Source organism: Paralichthys olivaceus, chromosome 7, assembly GCF_024713975.1.
Source record: "Paralichthys olivaceus isolate ysfri-2021 chromosome 7, ASM2471397v2, whole genome shotgun sequence".
In the NCBI taxonomy this organism is placed as follows: Eukaryota; Metazoa; Chordata; class Actinopteri; order Pleuronectiformes; family Paralichthyidae; genus Paralichthys; species Paralichthys olivaceus.
The window spans coordinates 16,341,923-16,365,321 of NC_091099.1; the positions used below are offsets into that span (position 1 = coordinate 16,341,923).

Consider the following 23,399-nt stretch of genomic DNA (forward strand, 5'->3'; position numbering starts at 1 on the left):
CTGTTAAAAGCCATCTGGATCTAAAACACCAGTGAAAACTATCACTGTTTGTGTTTCGTGTGGAGAAGCTTTCGACTCGTGTGATATAAGGAACTAGTAACTAACAGAAGATGGTGTCTTGGTTCATACAAGTAATGTGTGGATTGTGGATCACGATCGTGGAGGCAGCTGATCGTGGAGAATAATTACAAGATTGCTCAGATATAGAACATGTCTACTCACATATTCCACCATCACTGGCAATAACTCCTCCATTTTAATTGTCATTGCTGCTCTCATCTCTATCAAACATTTTCTTATGTATAAATACTTAACACATTGACACACCTTTCCATTATGTTAAGTTATGTTATGTGAATCTTGTTAAGCCCTTTGAGACAAATTGTGATTTCAGAAAATAGGCCATACAAAGCTTTATTGATTGATTGATTGATTGATTGAGATATCTGCTGTCTAAGACAGCAGCCTCAGAATACTGCAGGTTGACCCAGCAGTTTATCTGTCTCTGATATTGTACGTCCTTGTTCTCAGACCACAGATGACATGACAACTGCACCCCCGTCCCTTAACAAATGAACAAACATCACAGCAGTGTTTTACAGTGAAAACCTTTATTAAGTGTTAATATATTCTTAAAGGAATCTCTTTAATTGTTGTAGGTTTATCTCCTTGTTTCCTAATTGTTTGGTATCTATAGAATATCTATTTACATAATATCCACAGGTGAGGCTGGGACAGGCCTCATACTAACCCTTTGTCACTGGAGTTGAATCCTCCGACACGCCAGTCACTGTACACAACACTCAATAACTCTGCTGTGTTACCCTGTATGTCCCAACAAAACAAAGCAAAGAGGAGAGAGAATCAGAAAGTGAGAAAGACGGAGACAGATTTAGCTACGCAACAGGACGACTGTGTGCGAGGCCGGTCCACCAGCCCGACAAATGACTGCACGCAACACATTCACGCAGAAACTCACATAAGTGCATGCACTCACTCACACACACGCACACACACACTCACACAGCAGCTACGAGTCCTGTAGCAGAGTCCCAAAAGCCTCCATCACAGTGTACAGACTATAAAATATTTCTTTTCTTAAACTGAAGCGTTGTGCAAAGGTAGCTAGCAGGGCGTTGAATGGATTTTTGTTAAAATTCCTAGAGCATCTTTTAATATTTACTGTACATACTTTGCAAATACATTTTTTGGCTCTTTTGGGGTATAATCTTATAAAACAGTTTATAATATCTTTTTTTTCCAGTAAATAAGGGGGAACAAAGAAGCAAAAGAAGAAAATAAAACGTTCACTCCATTGTCAAACCGTACACATGGAACACAATAGATTTACAGCAACACAATGTTTTCTGAAACTGAGCGGTTTCTTCTTTTCACAAATAAAACAGGAAACACGTTTGGACGTTGATACACACAGCTAAGTGTTAACATAGTCTAATATTTGTCATTACAATTTGTTCATGTATTGTTTGAATGTATTGTATTGTTGTGGTCATGAGTGAGGCGGCACATGTGTATGCATGTGTGTGTCTGTGCTCGTACTGCAGGTGTCGACCCTGTGCCTTCCCAGGTAGGTGGTGGGTCATCCATACACATCTCAACAGAATAACAGTCTCTGCCCCCGCCATGGTCTATGTGATGTTGTGCATGGGTTAGCTCCGTATAGACACAATGACATAAGAGAGCGCTGGGCTCCATCTAAGTGCTGGGACTGACGTAAAGGGACTGTGATGGACTTCCAGGGTGGGGTTACACAGGGTTCTTTTATTTGGCAGGTAGATGTGAAAGGCAGGCTGGCTGGTTCAACGGTATTCCTCTCCTCCACAGACCTGGACTGCCTCCACACTTTATATGATGTTGAGGGACTTAATGATAACAAACATGGAGATTCAGGAACCTGAGAGAACGACAGAGAAAGTAGAAGTGCAAAGTCACTATTGACTGTTTTATTTCCATTTCATGCAGTCCACTGAATTCATTCGTCAGCTATGGTTACTAGTTACTTTTTAGAAAAAACATACATGTAAAACCTTATCCCCTAACATTCACGGATGGAGGGATGTGGTTTGAGGGAAGAAGGGTGTCAAGATGGATGTTTTGTTCTTACTTACGATGTTGATTTGTTTAGGCGTTGCCTCCCTCTGTGAAAAAAAGCACAACCCCAGAGAAAAATATTAAAGAGCACAACATGGTTCTCAAGGTCAAGCTATTAATAGACTTCCATGTTCACACATTGTCAGATATGTGCAACCCTCACAGAGGCCGATTGTGCTGCACACAGTCACCAGTAGATGGCATCAGGGATGAGCTAATCGTTAAAAAATGATTGAGCTGTAATTTAAATGATAAAAATAACAATAACAACAACAATAATAGTAATAATAATACACTCTTTTTATAGAGTACATATCTAAGGTTAAAACATTCATGGGAATGAAACAGCACAGAAAAAAACTAGACAAACAAATAAATATATATAAATGAACATCCATTAAAACAAGTTGAAAATCAGGCACTAAAAGACCTCCCTCTAAATAAATGCATTTTAAGCAATGATTTAAAAACAGGTGCTGTCAAGTTTGAAACTGTTGGCCCTGATGGTCACCCACAGTCACTTGCCTTGATTTATAGGAACTATACCATCAAGTGTTGGCTGGAAAATCACATATTATGACTTTGGGTAGTAGCTTTGTGGGGGCAGACTGTGCTAAGCTGTAAAAGAATGATAAAACCAATATTAAATTTAACAGGCAGCTAATGGAGGGAGGCAAGAACTAAAGAAATATGAGCCCACACTTGGTGTTGGTTAAAATGCTAGGAAGCATTTTGCACCAGTTGATGCCTAAAATAAGTACGGACTGGTGCATCATCAGGATACACAGTGAGAGCATTCAATCAATTATACATCAATGACCCAGAGATTTATAACCCACGACAATATTTAAAAAATATGCAGCCCCTTAAAATGCATCTGCACCAAAATGTAATTCTTCCTCGGCCCAAACCCATCCCTCCACCACGCTTGCTGGAAATTGGTTAAGAAGTTTTTGCGTAACATTCAAAGCAACAAACAAACAAACAGTTGAAATCACAACCTCTCTGGAAGTAAGTCAGAAGTATAGCTGTTCTATTGAAAAGTTTTTAAGTGAGACGCTGAATCCCAACATGCTCAACAACTGGCTCTGACTTTCAGTGTGTTGCAGAAGTAAAGAGGGACATTTTCACAAAGGAGATCAATAAAATATCACACTTTATCTATATTTCGATCAGATACATCCTCCTCACCCTTGCTCTCAGCCAGCAGCTCTTCTGACATGAGTCCGTCCTGCCGGTTCCCCAGCACGAACGCCAGGAAAGAGAGGATGAGCGCATCCAGGATGCCCATGATGGACAAAATGTAGGCCCAGCGCACCGAGCAGGCTCCCAGGCTGTATTTGTCCGTCTGCTCCCCGCACATCCGCCGCACCTCGTCGCTGTCCCAGCCATCAGGATAGATCATACAACCCAGCACCAGACAGACACCTGCAGGGGGAGGCAGAGAGCGGAGGAATGAGTAAAAGAGAAGTTGGGGAGAATAGTGGATGAAAGAGCGTGGGAGGAAAAGTGCAGGATCATAAATGAGGGCAAGGATAATGAGATTTGGGAGATAAAGAAGAAGAATGATCATTTCGAATCTCCAACCTTATAATTATCCTGTTTATGTTGCATTCATCAAATATATTTTCATAACTCCTCTTAACCAGTGTCTAGACACAAGAAAAACAGTGAAATGAGCAGACCAGTCCCGGCCAAACAAAACAGCAGCCAACATGTGGAATGAAGTTACTGTTGGTCCTGTGAAAGGTCTTCAAATAAACTGTCCAGGATTATATTCTGTCTTTTTTTCTTGCACAACGTTGTGGATTCTCTCCCTCTTGCATTTTAAGAATATATTTATGAATATATTTCCACTTGCATCTAATAATTCTCAGTTTTAGAGTTAAAAAATCTCTTTCATCTTCAATATGGATCTGTCTCATCTTCACTTTAAAAGAGATTCTGCTCTGAGGTGATGCTGCAGCAGAGTAGCACAAAATAGAAAAAACAAAAAGACATTGCAGAGTCTTGCAGGCTTTTCTCCCTCTCTGGTTTTTAACTAAGCCTTCTTCATTCTAAGTTTTTGCCCGAGGGGTAAAATCTCTCTCATCTTCAGTTTGGATGAGGCTCTCCTCTGAGGTAACGCTGCAGCAGAACAGCAGAGGACTTGGAAAAAAAAAAGCTGAGTGCACAATTATTCAGAGTGCATTGCACATTAATAATAAAACACACTAATAAAACGGACCAGCGTCTTTATCCCCCCAAAAACACTTTCCTCTCTGAATGCTGTTTGTTTATGTGCTATAGGGTTTAGGTTTTTTAAGCACTACTCTAGTTTATTAACCATGTTATCTGCACTGTTTTTTACACTGCTTTGATTTAGACTGACAGCAATGTTTATATAGTTAAGAGACAAATTAAAAGAAAAACCTGAAAAATAAGATTTGACATAAATATGAAAAATATGTAAATCATATTTCAGTCAGACAACTCACGTTTGAAATGCCTTCCTGCTGAGTTTGGTGTCTCGGCTCTGATCTGATAACTTCCCCAGATAAGATTACATCGGTATAAAAGGGAGAGATGAGCAAAAATCTTTAACCCTCTGTCGGAGCCTGCAGGTGGACGCTGGGGTGGTGGAGGGGCTGAATCGACAGACAGTGATACTGACGCAGGGCATTGAAAAGCAAAGGGACAGATAGGAAATCTTTGCATCTTAAAGAGACCAAATTAGTCGGGTGAGTGCATGTTGGAGGATTGTGGAGGCATGATTTGAGCAGCGCAGCTGGAGGTGACTGCCTGTAGCTCGCAAGCATCGCTCCATGTCACCAGATGAGAATCCAGTTGAACACCAGAGGGAGATTATGGTTTATGTGTTAAACAGTGACTCTGCACCACAACATTAAAAACACCAAATGATGAAAGATATTCGGGGAGAATGACGCTCATCTCTCCAGCAGAACATGGAGATGTAGCATCAGTGCTAATGAAGCTGCTCTGTTGGCATCAATGCTACTTAATAGAGATGTTTTTAGACATGAACTCTGAAGGATACAGTCCAAACAACCGGGTCCAGACATTTTCCAAACTTTGCCTTTCACATATCTGGATCGCAGCTGGAGATTGTCCGAGTCAAATGTGCCAAAACAACGTTCAGGTGAGGGGTGGCACCAACATACATTCTCACTCACATGAGAAACTCGGACTTGGACATTTGTATTCTTACGTACAGCTTGTCCATGTATGTTAAGAATATCCAGATGTCTCTGCATATATCTGAAAGCAGCTTAAGAAACATCATGTTGGTTTCATTGTTTCATTTGGCTCCTTCTGGATGTGCCGTTGGCCTCATTTCTAGCCTTTTTTCTGGCTAATTCAAAATCTCACAAAGAAAAGTGATTAACATATGCTTTACTAATGCACACGCAAGCTTCCCACACATGTGCATAAAAGCTGACACACTGCACTTTGTCACACTGCAGTCTTTAACAGTCCTGAAAGATATGGGTGGGTGCTGAGAGGTGTTTAGAGTGAGACAAAGAGAGTTAGAGAGAAATTACAGAGCAGTATATACACTGCAGACACACTGCGTACCTAACGGAGCTGAGCATCCCCAAGACTCCTCTCCTACCTTCCTCATGGCTCCTGCTGCCATAAGAAATTCATATGCACATGGTGTCTCAGAGAGAGAAGACTCAGGTGCTTATTCTGAGTCAGATAGATGGATGGAGAAGGGCTCTACCGAGCTACAATACATCAGGCATTGCCATTTTACAAAGAAAATGTTCCTTCACTGTATTTTACTGTTTCTTTAGAGCAATATGAGCAGATCACATGTAAATCATTGTTGTATACTGTGGTGTCACACTTGTAAAAGCCTGGTTTTATGAATGAAGTCTCCAGGCAGCTCTGCTGATTCAAGCAACAAGCCTTTTTCATTCAGGTCTGACTGCACTGATGGGGCCTCACTACTATATACATGTCACTCAGCCCACCAGAGCGCTATGTACAGTATACAGCCCCACAGGCCTCTTGAGTCTAGCACACGATTTAGCTTCGAGAATGTCACTGAGGACGTGATGCACATTGTGACCAGTGTGAATTACACTGCCTTTCTGCAACAGGATTCAGGATAAATCGAAAACGGAGTATCAGGGCCTTATTAAAGAAAAACCTATTCAGACATTTTGAGAATAAAGTCCTAATTTAATGAAATATGGGGAAAAATGTAATTAAATGAGAAAAAATGTCTTTATATTACAAGAATAATGAATTATACAGTCTTCATTTCATGATAGAAAAGTCATTATATGTCCAGAAACAGAAAACTAGAGCTACCACTGCGGTTGTATGACTCTGCCAACCAGTGCAGTTTCTGTGTATATATTTCCACATACTTTTTCCCCCCAGATTCAAATGAGGTCACTGTGATCTTTACCTTTGACCACTAAAACATAATCACTTTATCTTTGAGTCCAAGTGACAACTAATCAAAAGTTAAATAAATGCCCTCAAGCGAACTCGAGACGTCACATTCAAGAGGCCAGACACATGTTTTTTGAGGCCAACATGACCTTTGACCATTGAAAGTTAATCAGTTTATCATCAAGTCCAAGTGAATTGTGCCTGATGTAATGAAATTCCACATGGGCAGTGCTTATATATTATATTCACAAGGATGTAACCTTTGGTCACAAGGAAATTTTGAGAAAATTAAAGATAAATCGTGTCAATTTTCATTATGGCATCCATAACTTGCTCCCGTTAAATATTATTAAACTAAGATATCACGTTCAAGAAAATTATAAACATACTTTGACCAATACCAAACATTTCCTCCACAAAAGAGGTAATTTCCTCCAACTCCAGGTGGTTCTTTCTTCAGAATAGAGTCTTAAATTCTGAAATAACTTTTATTATTTATGTAAGCTAAACTTATGTATAACAAAACAAGATGATCATCATCCCTCATATTCACACAGTCAACAGACTGATCGTTTAAATGACACATAGCATAAAATGACCACCTCATTTTCATTATATTACAACTTAATTCTCAAAAACTCTTTCCCTTTAAGTGGCCCTGATATGCCGTCGGACATATCAGACTCTGGCAGTGTTTTTCTGAGACTCTGCTGACTTTTTGTTGTTGTTTTTTTAGCTATATTTGACTAACAGTTTGCACTATTATAATTCTAGTCAACAGTTGGTAACTCTGAGGGGAAGTTTGATGAAGTCAGAGCAGACGAAAAGAGAAAAAGCTTCCTCTCCATGTGCTTGATTTTGATTTCTGCTCCTTCCTGGGATGGTGCTGATCTGCTGAACTCATCAGTCAACATTCATGTTATTTGAAGACCAAAGTGTGAAAGTTGTTTGTGTATTCTGTTTTCTCCTCTATGTGTTAGGTTTGGAAACGAAAATGGTCATAAATGGTGTTGTATTGATATGAATATAAATGTTCTCCCCTTAGAATAAGAATGAATTCCTACCAGCCATGTTTCTCAAAGCTGTGCGTACACTATGAATATTATAGAGGTTTATGTAACAAGATTCACTGAACAGAGGAAGCACCATAATAAACGTCTGATATACTGTGAGTTGATACTTATTATTCTCTCTCCCTCATGATACATGTACAGCAGAAGCTTCTTCTAGATATTTCTGGGTGCTTTCTCAATGCCTTTGGCTCAATTCGGCGTTGTCATGAAAATGACATTGATGCACAGGAGGAGAGAGGAGAAGCTCACAGAGCTGTGGAGCAGGTGAGAGAGGAATAGAGAGGGAGCGAGGGTGCAGGAAAAAGACGGATGAAAGGGTGCGCGCCGACAAACGCTGATAGCATCAGAGGAGAGAGACCAAAAGAGAACAACAGACACAGGAGCAGTGCAATATATCTGTCACAGTTACTGTCGAACATTATCCACCCTAAACCCTGAAGAGCATCTCTGGCAGAGGGATGCACTCACCACGCTTCCACCAACAGAGGGTGCTACATATGTCGCTCCTGTTTCCAGAAGCAGCATGTGGTCAGAGGAGGAGCTCGCTGTTACAGTCAGAGTCAACTAATCCAGACAGGCTCATTTCAGCACCGTGTTACATCCACTTACATAAGGAGAGGCTTAAGGCACAACTCACAGAGGAAGAGAACACAACTACACTGACATACAGTCTGTACAAAGTAGCAAAAGTATCCATGAAACCTGTAAAATATATATATATATATATATATATTAAATATAGCTCCTCCAGTCCATTTACCATGAGTTTTTTCTGAACATACTATCAAATATACTGTACTTGGTCAATACAAGACCAAGATATCAGATGAAACATAAAAAAAGACATATAACACTGACTGAAACTTTGACAGGCCATTTTTCTTGCTTGATGATTGCATATTTCCACAGATAAAAAGCCAAACATGTCAATGAGTCATCACAGCACAGCTAACATGGACTTTAACAACAAAATATTGTGTTTGTATGTCAGTCACCTACAGCTGGAGCTTCATTAAAAAAGATACTAATGATGCAATGAAAACATCTGTCATATGTGAAGAGGCTGTATGGTCAGACATACCTAACGCAGGCGTGTCCTCACAGGTTAAATCCCTTGGAAAAATAATAGGCTTGTATTAAAAATATTGTCACCATGTCAACACAGAATACCTGCATATCATGAGCATTTCCACGACAGGTGTTATGATCTGTTTGCTGAATGCTTATACTGCTGATGCTAAGTTTAAAGTCGTTTTTCGCTCATTATCTGCAGGCGTCACTCACACTGCACTGGGGCAGAGCTTCACGCTGAAGTAATGAACGTTCTGCTCCAAATCCTGGCCACAGAAATAGCAGCACACCTGACAGAATGCAGCTGTCAGTGAGAGCGGAGACAAGATATCAACTGATGGCGTTATCCCACCCTTTCAGCTTTGCTCTTCTCCCCGTCTCTCGCCGGATCTGTCTCTGGAGAGGACAGACACATTATGGAGGCAGGATGAGGCAGGGACACACAGAGAGAGAGAGAGAGAGAGAGAGAGAGAGAGAGAGAGGAGATATGGTGAGAGACAGAGCCCATGTAGGGTGCCATGCTCCCACCCTGTGTGTGGCCACCAGCAAGTACCCAGCACCACATTAACGTCAGGAGCACTGGCTGCCATATGGTGGAGCCCCCTCGGCGAAGCTATTCTCAGCATTTATTCAGTGTTTTCCACATACACCTCTCTCTGTTTGCATCTCTCTAGTCCTGGGAACACAGGGAGCATGCAAGCAGAAAACTGGACTGAGAAGTGCTGGTTGGCTAGCGGCCGCTTATGTAAGAGACTGTAGGTAGGGCAGATTAGGTGCAAACCGCGCAACAGGGAAGTCTGAGGCCAGACCGGCAGATGGTGCACAACGGTATGTTGGCGGTAGGTTTGGCAGAAGCACATCGGCTCGTTTTCCCAAAGAGACAACTAAATCCCATCGATTCTGAAAGAATCCCATAGCCGTCTATAATCTCTATGCGTCATTTGCAAGTGGTGTAGGTGACTGTGGGCCAGTGTGACCTCCAGAGCTGCAGCTTGATCGGATTTGAGTATCAAGTTTACAGAGAAAAGAGAACAATAAATCACACAATCAAATAATGTAGATGATGAGACTTTAATCTTGCTCCAGAACATCTGCTTCATGCTTCACTGTCTGTGTCAGCATGTCACTGACTGCACTGGGTGGCAGATGGAAATGTACACTTTTGTATATTCTCCGCTCTTTCCATCAATTTACACATCTGCAGCACATCCAAGCAGTAGAAAAGGAATTTCCCATTTCTCAACTCCCACAGCATCACATTTTCTCCTCTCAGTTCAATAGCCGTGACAAACTGAATTATGCAGATACACAAGCCAAACTGTGCCACCTTACACTGAATATGCATATCCACGTCTACTACAAACACACACAGATAAATGTACGCATAGGGGAAAATGTTCATCACTGTTGAAAATATACACATTAGTCATGTTGTCATTTGTTTCCCACTTCTCATAGCGATGCATCTTTGCGGATGAATAAAAGAGCGTGTTCCCTGAGCTGAGAGCCTCTGTGGTGAGTGGCATTTAAGGTAAAAGTCAGCTTCAAAATAGAAAAACCAGCGCAGACATTCTGGGTAGAGCCTGCAGGGTTTCTCTCAGTGGGGCGTCCCATGAATATGCAGAGGTAAGTTTGCTTTAATGTAAAAGATAATGTTACTCCCACAGGTGATACAGTGACCTGAATGTGGGTAAAATCCATCCACCTCAGTTCAAAGGGTTATTTTAAAGACTTCAATACTAATTTCACAATCATCTGACAGAGCTGAATCTTGTCCCATGTCCTCAGATAAACAGTGGTCCACGACTGGCAGTCTGCGTCAACTAATATCTGTCCTGCCAGATCATCTGGATAATCTGATTATTTTTATTTCACTGCATCAGACTGACACAGACATTCAAGTGTGTCGCAGGTGTCGCTCTTCATCATGGCAGCAACATTCATACAATCACTTCCTCTTTAGCGATTTGTTTTCAAACTAAAAGCAAAACATTCTTTTTTTTGCTCCAATGCTTTATATCGAACTTATTTTACAGAGCTTTTATTTTGAAAAGTTGTCAATTTGGGTGTGAAGATTATGTCGATCACTCAACAGACCTCTGAAATAGCCAACACGCAACGTATGAAACATTACACCAGTTAAGTAAATCATTCAAATTAACATATAAGCTTGCAAATTCAGTTTCATACTGAAGTCCACACAACATAAGAAAAGAGATATGAGGAGACAGCAGCTTTATTACTCACATCCAAATATAGGAGAACCACAGTGTCTGATTGTTCTTCATCGGAACAGTAATGTGATCTACCTTCCTTGAAGAAACAGTTGTTCCCTGATGCTTGTTGTCTATGTTGTTGATCTCCAGGCAGAGTGCTGAGGTGTGCCAGCGTGGCTCGGGTATATGGATGACTGGTGACAAGCAGCCCAAGGCCAAACGGCACGGTGTGTGAGTAGAAGAGAAAGTGGTACAAAATCACCTAAAGTTTCAAGGACACCACAGCTGGCTCTGCTTGTTTTTACAGCATGTGCACTCACAGGCCCCCCCCCCTCTGTGAAATGTTGAGGGTAAAGAATCAGGCCAATTAATACAATCTTTTGCCGCGGCCGGTCCAGACCGTAATTGCGTGTGGGCAGCATCAGCCTCCTCTTCATTCTGGACAATCAGGACATCTCTCGGGCCCCGAAGATGAGGGAACAAGTACCCAAGAAACATGGCCCGAGTCCAGCACAATGATATGGAGTAATTACTTTCAGATAAATGGGACAATTAAGAGTGTATGATCTATAGTGGCACTAAATGGACTGTGAAAATGTGGTTGCAGGTTTATGGAGGGGAAAGACATCAAAGAACGAGGTTATAAATGTGGGAATAGTGCTGTTATAGAAAGTATTGCAGTTACATTGAAAGTGTTATAATCTGTTGCAGTTAACAAATAATGAGAAATATGTAGGATTTTTCAATTTCACATACAGAAAGAAGATGAGCACTCTTTTTAAACAGCTAGCTGCAATTTAAAGACAACTCTTAGAAATGTTTCCTAAGTGTCAACTTTACGTTGGAAAGTGGAGCGAGAGAAAACTTTTAAATCACTCCAACTATCTCCTGTGGAAGGAGATGAGGAGCAGGTATCTTGAGATGAGCTGTCTACCGTCCAATTCTATTCCTGCCTCGGTTGCTGGCAAAATTCAGCAGTTGCTAGGAGGGAGAGAGGAGCTTCCAGGCATCCGCAGCATCCCACTCTGTCAACAATCTTCAGCAATTTTCTGCACGGCGAGCACATGATGCCCACAGCTCACCCATCAAGTCCATTCAAAAGGATCAGAAGGAGCGAGCTTGTTTCATCAAATCATTTCTGCTCAGTGTCAAGACAAGTTTTACAAAAAAACACCAAACTTTTCAAACCACCTTGCAGTGCTGCAAATAGTCTTCCCTCAACAGCATATTGCATATTATGATGTAGCTGCTGGCTGAGCTATACTACAGGGAATGAACCTTCACTAGAGCTTTAGAAATATCATTTTGTCTACTGCTTCAATACCTGACAGGAGAGAATGAAAAGGTCTTTATCACCACCCACACACTCCAACAGCCAAAAATCGGTTAATCAATTAAACCAGCAGCATTGTCAATACCCAACCAATTATTTATTGAAACAGGCTGCACCTAAAAAACTGTTATATTTCAATTTGAAACCTGCCTACTTCAGCTATATTGAAAAATGTCCCATTTGGGAGGTATTTGCTAATTCCTGTTTTCAGTTTTACATCCAGATTACACTGGAGCACCTCATGTTCACAAGAAGACCAAGAGACAGTGGTTCACATCCTTCTGCTTTTTGGGCCAAAAGTGGACATAGGGTTACAGGACCAAACGTTCCACATTGACAAAGCAGGCCCACACATGCCAGTAAATAACTATCAGCAAAGATTGTGTGTAATTACAACAACATAAAATACATTAAAATGCACATTCCTTGATTCTGTGACACTATAATAATAATACTGCTATATAATTGGCATTCTTATAAGACAATGGAAGAGAGAATGAAAATTAGCAATACCCCCCATAAATGACATTTTTTACTAAACAACTTCAACAACTGCAGATGAATTATACTTCAAGCACGGACCATGACCTCACTCAAGTGATAGAGACACGTCCCATTATAATAGATGTAACATGTCAGGTTAAAGCAGAGGTGGCATTGCAGTGTTGGAGGTTTGAGGGAGGACGTAGAGGAAGAGGAGTGCAGCGTAAACCGCCATGAGCACTGCAAGAGGGAGTGAGGCTGGGGTGGGGTGGGGGTGCTTATGTAACAGATCCAGATGCAGCCTGTACCTCCACAGAGGATAAAGACTGGCAAGGGCAATGGGGATCAAAAGAGGCCTTTGAAATACTCTGTGAAAACACTGACTGGGCCAACACTTCAGAGACACTGGAGGCCACGGCTCAGGCAGCACTGTGCTGCCTCAGTCAACAGTTAACATTAGCAGTATTCACCAGAGACTCACTTCAGACACAGGGTCTGCAGCACAGCACCAAACCAGTGATGATACACTGAAGCGTTTACAGGGAAAATACAGCAAAATCAACAGTTAAATAAAAATTAAAGATAAGAGATTTCGTAAATGCCTCCTCCAGCCGCCACATTCTAATGTAATAGAGCTTCAGGAGCACACTCTGGTAACTCAGATCGATGTGTTTCATATGGAGAGGAGGATGATGGGCCTCAGTTATTACCTCAGTCAATGAAGCTGTATGTTTTCATTGCTGTTAGCATGTCTGTGTGTCTGTTTGCAGGATTACACAAAAACTACTGAACCTACTTTAGTGAAATTTGGTGGAGGGGAGTTAGGGTTTGGGGTTATTGGCCACCGAAGAACCCATTAACTGTTGGATTTGGATATAATTAAGGGGGCAAATCCAGGATTTGTTTTGTTGAACTATGACCTGCAATATTAGCTTCACATTGACCAAACTGCATCTCTGTTGGCTGTTTAATTTATCTGCATTCGAATGCAGAAAGCTGTTGATAGAGATGAGTTAAATGTTGTCTGGACCTAAAGCACAGACAAGAAAAATATCTGTTTGTGTTTTGTGTGGCAAAACATTCAGCTCGTGTGATAACAGAAACTAGTCAGACCATAAACAGTGTAGGACCAAAGGAAGACAGAGTCTTGGCTCAAATACATGTCACCCTGGAAGCCCGAAAATATTGACTGTTGCCCCCAGAGGCTAATTCATTATCAGACAATGGCCAATGGGCTGCGAGACTCGTAAGAAGTGGTACTTTGGTAGTTGGTCATGGTTATTAAAATATATTTCATATACAATGTATCATATTCTATAAAATGCTAATACTATGTTTTGAGCACTTGAACCATCACTGAAACCACAGCATGAAAAGTTGTTTTATGGGACACAGTGTCCTTGCCGTCCCACCTCATCTCTCTATTTGTGGAATAAATCAGCTGCCTCCTCCCCCTGAGCTCCGGCCCAAGCCAGGCCACTTCTGAGGTGAAGCGGGGGGGGGGATTAACTCTGGTGAATCTATAGTCTGCACCCTGCAGGGCCACAGGGGACGCCAAACACAGGGGAGTCTTGATGACGACTTGGCTGACATTTAGATTTTGTATTCACACAGCGCTACACCTGAACTCAAAGTGTGAGCTAATTAATGGCACATCGACCTGTTTGGTTTGATGTCTAAAAACATGATCTGGAGGTTCCTAAATTATACCAACCTCTCTGCATTGCAAATGAGCCCTGAATCGATAGATACGCTTTATAAAACAGCACATGGCCGTGCATGTGAAGGCCTTGCTCTGCTGGAACAACCTGGCCATGACGTGCAATTAAAAACACGTTGAGTACATGTATGTAGTGTGGATCCATCCATCCTCTTCTCTTGCTGTCAACCATCAGCAGTATAGTGAGAGCTGCATGGTTGATGGTTCCCCAGTGTCTCTCACTGGCTATAATTAGATGCTTTAGCTGGCTCTGTGTGGTTCTTCACTTCAAAAACACAAGAGTGTGCAGGTTGTTGATGCAGAGGTGATTTGAAAACAGATCGTCTGTTGGTATGTGAGGTGAATGGATAAGAGAGCAGCGTGGAATGTTCCTCACTGTGAGATTATGAATGAAAAATAAGAGCAACAGGTTAAAAGACAGATGGACAAAGACAAGAAAAACAAATCTCCTCCCCTCCCCCTGTGAGGGTCTCCTGCAGGGAGCCATGTGTGGATTAGTGCAGGAGGCTGTGTTTTGTGTCCAGTTGTTTTGATTGAAAAAAGATGGTGGGTCAGCACATTCAGTTGGTGTACCTCTGTGAGAAGGCCTGGTGAGAATACAGATCAGCTCTGCAGTTATCCCAAACCCACTGACATCACCTCTCTGCACCACCTGACCGCCACCGCCAAGGCGACAGATTTGCATTTCTTCCTCAATCTTACTTTGGGTTTGAGAGAAACTCTGCATAGGATTTATATTTCTGTTGCTTCACACTCTCCATCCTTGTTTGTTCTGTTACCTAACTTATTATGAGACATCACAGACACTCTCCAGTGTTTCATAGCTAAAAGAGCTAATGCAGCTTACTATAACAAGAGGCAAACAGTACTTTGTTGTTTCATTGTGTTACTCAAATGTGCTCCACTGGGTCTCTGACTCGACGTGCTGCAGAGAGACACGACTCCCTGCTCTGCATTAAGTGTAGAAAAAGGTAAAGATTGGCCTCCTGTTAAAGTTTAATTGTTCTAGTGTTGCATATTCATTTTCATTTTACAGACACTGTGTAGGACAGACTAGGATGTATAAGTGTATAATTTCTTCCACAAATTATTCCCTTTATATTACTGTGTGTGACATGTACAATATACGTCTCAACATATTTTAAACCTGCATGATCCTGAATATTTGATATGAACATGTCTCTACAGCAACTTCTTTTTTTGTTGATGAGGTGATGAAGGTGTTAACTATGCTAAAATTGTCATTGCAAAACTGCTAACAGTAGAATATTCCTACATACATGTACAAATAGAGTAATATTAGTATTAATGCCTCTTTCAGGCAGCCCAGTGACTTTAAGTCCAGTAGTCACTCTGTTTTTTACTTCTGTTTTGGTCTCCACCAACTCAGCTTTATGCTCCAAAGTTCACCAGCCAGTTGCTAATTTTGTCATTTGGTTGCTGGACAAGAAGTGCAAAGTGAGTTTTTAGAGCTTGTGTGCAGAAATTTGTGTAAATAAAGAAAAAACAAACAATCAGTTAAAAAAGGGCTGAGGGAAACAGCAGAGTTGAGTAGGAATTCTCTGTGTTCGTCGCTTTCATTACAAAGTCAAAGACAGTCAGAGATCTAGTAAAGATAACAAAGTATTATTAGAGCTCCTTAAATAAAGCTAGTGGCAATGTTTTAGCATTTTGTAAAAAACAAGCACTGCCACACTGGGGATAAATGAAGATTCACTAGTGCTGATGGAGCAGTACGATGTTAATGTAAATGTAAAGCACAGTGGAGCTGCAGCTATAATGTGTGAAAACAGTCAGTTTCATTCACTGGAGCTCAAAGCAACATGCAGTTAAATTGCAGGTTGTTCTCGGATGAAGGACGAGAACTGTAAAAGTTGAAGATTTATTTTTTCTTTGTTTACTACTTGAGGATCAATTATGGACAAAGCTTACTGCAGCATGTCGAATAAAAGTCTTTTCTTTGTGTATTTTAATATAAACGTACTTCATTTAAACGCACATTTTTCGATGTAGCATAACGTTGTTTGGGATGAACAACACTGTTTTCAACAAGGATGCATGTGGCCAAAAGAACGGGAGGCAAGCCTCGAGCAAGAAGGGTCCTGTATTATTGTGGAGACAAAGGATGTGGCAATATGTGAAGCGTGCACTAACACACTAAGACACACAAGAAGCATAGCAACAGAATCAGCCTTTCCCTCAGTCAAGCACTGATCTAAGGCAGGAAAGGGGATCCAGACAAATGTGCTCATTTGTAGCATTACCTGTGGAGAGCTGGAGCACGCAGGTCTGCTCCTGCTGCAGTGGAAAGTGCAGCTCTGTGATGGCCGCTCTCGTGTTCGAGCGCCACCACTTTCCACCTCTGCATTCAACTAGGTTTTAGTGCTCCCTTCAGAACCAGCCTCTCAATAGAGCTAATGGGCAATGGGAGTGAAAGGCAGCCATAGAGAAACACATAATGTACACATAACAGCAAGAGAAGGAGGGAGAGACGTGGAAATATATCATTCCTTATCCCTTCAGTCTTTAGATTGTCCTCTCACACTTATTCTTTTCTCTTTATTTTCCATACTCCTTTATCTTCCCACTGACCCAATCTCTTAGACAACAAGGTTATACATTTTGACGTGTCGATTCATCTTGTTTGATTTCCATCTTTATTTAGAAGCATTTAGAACTGACTTCTTCAAGGTTCTATTTTGCTGCAGCAGCAATAGTTCCAATAATAATTAGATGTATCCATTGAAATGACTGCGACAGGTGAATTGTGTGTCTCCTCGGTTGCCCAGGGACGATCGCAGATGGCGTTCTTATGAGTATGTAATGTAATGATCAAGATCAGACAGTAGTTAGTTGCAAGCAGTTTAATTTTCTCTGAAGAAGGACTCCTTGTTGAACTAAAGTACATGTTGTACTGTACGGTTGTAGGGCTGATACCACGAGTCGGTACTTTTATTCAAAGAACATGTATCTCTAGGTAATTAAATAAGCATAATTTTACATAAAACTCCAGGCAGTCAGTAGAGTGAACACCTCCACCAAGTCCCAACAGTCTCCTCAAATCCAATCAAGCTGAACCAAACACACTCATAGATATCAGTCCCATAAACAGGCCTGTGTTTTTTCATCCAGGTCCATTAATTACTCCCTGGGAAAACATTTGGGAAAATGTTTCATAACACCCCATCTCATATGAAAAAGATCCTGGATGCACCCCCTGATCCGGATCGCCAGAAAATACCAATTAAAACCAAAAGTGGAACTATTCCTCCTAAAAATGATGGAGCACACCAGCCTTTATAAACATAAGTCAAACTTGATTACATAATGCCATTCCCACATGTCATATCAGTGCCCATAACAACTAAAACGATTTTGGATAATGGGAAATAGATTTAACACAGTGGCTCAATGGACAAATATTTCATACAATTAAACCTCAGCACATCTTTAGAGGAATCTGCAGAGGCCACAGGCTCCTCCTAGGATAATCCCAGAATTATTAGGTATCAAAGACATCAAATAAGCAGACGACGTATTCCCATGATGTGATTTTGTCATTTTGCTTTCCGATTAATTCTAGCAAAGTGATTTTCTTCTTAATTATTTATAGAAAAGCAACAGACAGAAGAATAAAATAAATAAGTAGAGTTAACAATAGAAATCTCATGCAGTCCTTTGTAAACACACTGAAAAATGGAAACTTTAAAAGATGACTTGAATTGGTAACACACAAATTAATTTGTTCAATTTAAATTTAACAAATTATACTGACACAATTAGTAACCTTAATAGAAAAAGCTTAATTACTTTGTGTTCTGCCAAATTATCTAAATTATGTTGGTAATAAATGACAGTGCTGTCTGTATCTTTCCAACAGGTCATCCTCTGTCTGCACATTTTTTCTGCTGACTTTACAAAGCTTCCTGCTTATTCACAGGTGTGATTCATATCGTTTTTTTAAAGGAAACAATCTCATTTATCAGAGAAAAACACTGACACCCGACACAGACAGGGTGTAAAGCTGTGAAGTAATTATCACTGACCTCACAGTCTTCCCAGTTAATTGGTGTGCAGAGCCCTGTAGAACAGCAGCAACAGAGAGAGAGAGAAATGCACAGCACATACTGTGCAATACTCACTGATGCAAAGACGTGAAGTGAAAAGAGAGGGAAAGATGGGGTAAGTTTCAAAATGAGCTGTTGAAGTGGACATGCACGGGGGGGGTAACTGACAGAGATGAGGGGAAGGTGCTTGCTTGTGTATCATGTATCTTGCTGTGCTCAGCTCAGCAGAAACAAACACACACTTGCATCTGCAAGCCGTGGACCTCAGCAGATGCACAGACGGAAATAGCTCTGGTGAGAGAAAGTGAGAGAGGGATACACAAGTCCATCTAGGGCAGCCTGGACGCAGGAGCACTGGTGCAGTCTGCTTCGTTTGGCTGTGGTAGCCATTTTCAGCGTTCTCATGTGCCCTGGTTGTTTGATTCCTCATCAAACATTTAACATTTTGTACCTGGACCTCGTATAGAACTCTCCCTGCAGAAGGCTGTGCGTGCTCACAGCAACGGAGGAGCTCTGTGCAATGGCGTGAATTTGTTGTATGTGGTTAAATGTTTATCTACAACCTCCTGACCTCAACCCAAGGGGATCAGTGAAACCTGCAGGAGAGGCATAACTTAGATTATATAGTCTTGGCCTCCACATAGCCTGTTTTCAGACCTCAGGTGAAGGCTGGAGAATTGGACTTTACCCACAGTTTGCCTTTCACACATGCACAACACAGAGGGAGGTTCTCTGCACAGATGCATTCACAATAGCAACAAATCCTCTGCATTATTCAGGTGAGAGGTGGAGCAGTCGGCAGAGGCAGGAAGTGACATATTAACTCTGCTGCGGAGATCACACGATTTTCTTTGCAACACACAGACGAATGTGATAAGCACCATCAACCCCCCACTTGCTCGCAGTGAGTCCAGCAGGGGATCCCCTGCCTTGTTCTCACATCGAATTCTCCTGAAACTCTACAGACTCACTAGGAGGCCAGAAGGATAAAGTCCGTATAAAATCTGGAGCCTCTCACTCTGACATTTGCGATCACACATGCACCTCCTCTGGAGAAAATACAGAGGATCTGCAGAGTTCTGTGTGTGTCTGAAAGCAGCTATAGAGTATGACCTTCATATCAGGTAAGTCTATGAAATAGATCTTTTACTCAATAGCTTACATGTAGTTAAACATAAACATAATCATAAAGCACCCAATGTAAATCTGCTCAAAGACAGAAGAAAATGGGTAAATGTAGTTTCACTGTGTGGAGAAAAAAAGAAAACCAGTGATGATGACTGCTGAAGCGAAGAGAGTAAGAACCCAGCCACGGAGCCGAGAGCAGTGCTCTGAATACTGACTGTGTCATTCACGTCCTTGGACCAGTCTCATAGCCGGGATGAGTGACAACAAGCTATGGCTGGACCCACTGAGTGAATTTAAATTTAAATTTGCTTAACGATCCAAAGAAAAGGCAAATGCAAAATGTTTCAGGAGGGAAAATAGTGGATAAAGAGGAGCGGAGAAACACACATATTGTGGCATTGATTACAGGCATATTGATGATTTGTACCTCCTTATCAAACCATCAGCTGACAGTGAGGGGCCCATTACAGATGCCAGTGGGCCACCTGTCCTCCATAGGGCCAATAAGTGAAGGCAGCGTGGCTTTAACCTTCAGCTAAGTGTAATGATGTTTGACAGCGCTAAGCAGCCAACCTCGCTCATTAGGGATCCCTGTGCCAGCCTGTCGTGGTCAGGGTCTCTCCTCTTGGCTTTCGCTTTCATCTCTCTGCTGCAGCAGCACAAAGCCCAGCAGTCTCCTCATTAGGCAGGCTTATTGCATTAATTCAGCACAACATAACACACTGAGCTGGAGTCGTTCCAAATAATCCCCCTCGTTTGTGTTTGTTGTGAACAGGAAACCCGGCTGCTGCGGCCGCTGGTGCAGCTGAGAAGGACGGTCTTTGGCAGCATTTCGACTCTTTTCAGACAGTGGAGGCCTGCGCTCATGCTGGACAACATTATAGCCAACATTTACAGAGAATAAATGCAGGCAGCAGGTAAAACGCTGACCTCCATGACATTTGAACACCTCTAAACTCTGATACACCACACTAAGACCTGTTGGCTGAGGAAAAACTGCAGATAGATTCAGTAACAGCAATACCTCTGCCAAGGCCTCTTAAATTCAATCAAGCTGGATCAAATTGCACACACTCATAGATCCCAGTCCTGATTTTATTCAGATAAATCCATGAATTATTCCCTGGGAAGTCAGTGACAATGTCAAAGAACGCCCTATTACACAATGTTAGAGAAAATGAAAAATCTGCCCCCTAAACTGGATCGGCACCAAAATGTAATAGGTTCTTCCCTGACCCATACAACATCCTTCCACCCATTGTTGTGAAAATCCTTCCATTAGTTTTGCCTACAAGCAAAGAAAACTTAACTAACTAATCTGCATGAACAGGAAAAGATGATTCACATTCAGTTCAGCCACATACAGATGGTCCAGAAGTCCAAACCTCCACCTATTTGGAAAAAGCTTTTATGACCATAAGAGCTGAGGAACATTTCATTTGTGACCAGCCCTGTAGTTTCATTGATAAGTACCATCTCACTGGTTGGTCCTATGACACCTGTCAGGGGCTCAGCAAAACTCCAGCACCATGGACAGCACTGTGTGTGGAGCGGCGTTGGCAGACATCTTCCACAGAGAGACTGGACACTGTCTGTTCCCCTTCACCACTGACACTTCATTTATCTAATCGACTGACCAAGCACATTCAAATACATCCCAGTGTTTATGAGTTCAATGATTCAAATACACAGCAGCAAAAAATAGGCCACGCGGATAAGCATTTCATCTTTCAATATGAGAGAAAGAGAGAGAGGGAGAGATATCGATAGGGAGATAGACAGCGAGAGATGTAAAGATGGATGGAGACATAGATAGTTATAGAAAGATAGAGATAGAGAGACAGATAAAGACAGAGAGATATAGAAGGTAGAGATAGAGATATGGAGAGATACAGTCACAGATAGAGATAGAGAGACAAATAGATATAGTAATAGACAGAGAGATAAGGCTATACAGATGGAGGGATAGGGATGCAGAGATTTATAGATAGAGATACAGATATATAGAGAGATAGATGGAGAGATATAAAGATAAAGATGGAGAGACCAGCTGGATATCAGTTGGATACCATGTGTTTAAAAACTAAACAGCTTATAGAATAAAGGTCTTTGGGACTATCTACACAGCATAAACCTTATATGACAGAAGTGACGAGTGGAACCATCCCTCACCCTGGAGGTATGGTAACAGCACTGACCTGATGCTGCCTGCATCCAGCCGCAGATCTTGTACACGGTGGAGGTGCTGAGGAGGAAGAAGAGGCTGAAGCAGCCGATGCAGGTGACGACGAGCATCATGGACATGCCGACGAAGAAGGAGGCGGCCTTGAAGGCGCTGGAGGGGATGGCGGCGAACTCGGTGAAGCTGCCCTGACAGGCCAGCTCTCTGGAGATTCCGTCCCCGATGCAGTAGTGGAAGAGGCCGAAGTAGCCGACCTGCGGCGTGTCCACGCCATCCCCGATCCAATAGGGCTGCGAGAAGATGGTCACGTTCACGATGCCGAACAGGATGGTGAAGATGGCCCACAGGAGTCCGATGACACGGGAGTTGCGGACGTAATTGGTCTGGTAGAGTTTCGCGGCTTCTGCAGACGGTAGCATTGATGCGGCGGATCCAGGGATCATTTTACGCAGAAAAACTAGGTGAACGCTGCGATGTGTGCGAGCACAAAGCGAGGACTGGACATTTAGCGCACGGTGTTGTTTTCTTACCGAACGACCCCGAAAACAGCGAGAACAGGCGGAGGATCTACGTCCGCGCAACCGCAACCATGCAACATCTGTCAGGCGCGATCAACTCATGACGTCGCATCCGAGAGCCAGGCGGGGAGAGCAGGGGCGATGGAGGCTGGAGCTGGGCGCTGCTTCCCGGGATGTGTCGCCGATCCCCCGATGTCTTACTCTGAGAAGTGTTCCGGGATGTGACCACGCTGCTGCCTCCCACTGTCTCCGTCTAGCCGCCAGACGTGCACATCGCTGCCGCACCGATGTCCTTGGAAACCCTCCGACTGCAAAAAAAGGAAATAAAGGCCCTTATTATTCAGTGCGATCACAGCCGCATCACATACAAACAGCTGCACCCTGGTCGTGTTAGGCGACAGAGGTGGATCATATATCCAGTGACACATAACACAGGCCTCATACCTATGAGTTAAAGCAGCCGATCATTCAGGAAAAAACCCTCAGGATGGTTTAGTCTCCGGGCTGTCAGTGATGCTGGAGACGGAGGAGGAGGATGGACGGATGGATGGAGGGAGGAGGGAGGGACACAGACGCAGAAGCAGCCCGTGATGTGCGCGTCTATCCGTGCAAACAGTGACACACACACCTCCCGGAGAACGCTGCGTCAACATGCGCCGAGCTGACGACACCAATGCGTTTCTACAGCAGTCTAAAGATTCAAACTGTGGAACAGATGAGCAGGAGATGTATGGAATTCTCTGTAGGGTTTTGAAACATGATGTCCTCCTCGTGTCAGTGTCACCTGACGTGTTAAAGACGCACTGCTCTGCTCCATGAGGCGCTGCTGCCAGGAGGTTATGTAATACTTCATGATACTGCACATGGTGTCCCTGAGAAAACACAGGCAATGTATACTGAGAAGTATCAGCAGTGAATACTCATAATTTTTTCCTTTTGTATTTTACAAAGTAAACTAAGAATGATTTCTATTGTAAAACCACCTATAGAATGTAAAGCCATCACTAATTTTTCATCATATGAGGAAAATAATCAGGTAGAGTGTAAACGTCACTCTCTGTTACATAAGACAAGTCATTCACAATTTTG

The 23,399-nt window shown here is 42.3% G+C and overlaps 1 protein-coding gene across 3 annotated transcripts; it reads right to left on the minus strand.

Annotated features, from left to right (window-relative positions):
* Positions 1-592: 592 nt before the first annotated feature.
* On the minus strand, positions 593-23,091 carry LOC109624009 (LHFPL tetraspan subfamily member 3 protein-like). Of its 3 annotated transcripts, none has more exons than XM_020078501.2 (5): positions 22,755-23,091; positions 21,809-22,618; positions 3,304-3,540; positions 2,126-2,159; positions 593-1,915 (listed from the first exon to the last, which is right to left on the minus strand). In XM_020078501.2, the coding sequence occupies exons 2-4, from the start codon at positions 22,233-22,235 to the stop codon at positions 2,143-2,145; spliced, it is 681 nt and encodes a 226-aa protein (XP_019934060.1). In that variant the 5' UTR covers positions 22,236-22,618; positions 22,755-23,091; the 3' UTR covers positions 593-1,915; positions 2,126-2,142. The 3 variants fall into 3 exon arrangements, with proteins under 3 accessions (XP_019934060.1, XP_019934059.1, XP_019934061.1); XM_020078500.2 differs by having other exon boundaries at positions 2,130-2,159; positions 22,755-23,088; XM_020078502.2 differs by lacking the exon at positions 2,126-2,159.
* Positions 23,092-23,399: the final 308 nt, after the last annotated feature.

Excerpts from the sequence above, each read along its gene's own strand:
- LOC109624009 (XM_020078501.2), bottom strand. The coding sequence starts at position 22,235 with ATGATCCCTGGATCCGCCGCATCAATGCTACCGTCTGCAGAAGCCGCG. Across the intron at positions 3,541-21,808 it reads CTGGATGCAGGCAGCATCAG|GTGTCTGTCTGGTGCTGGGT; the intron begins GTCAGTGCTGTT and ends CTCCCCCTGCAG.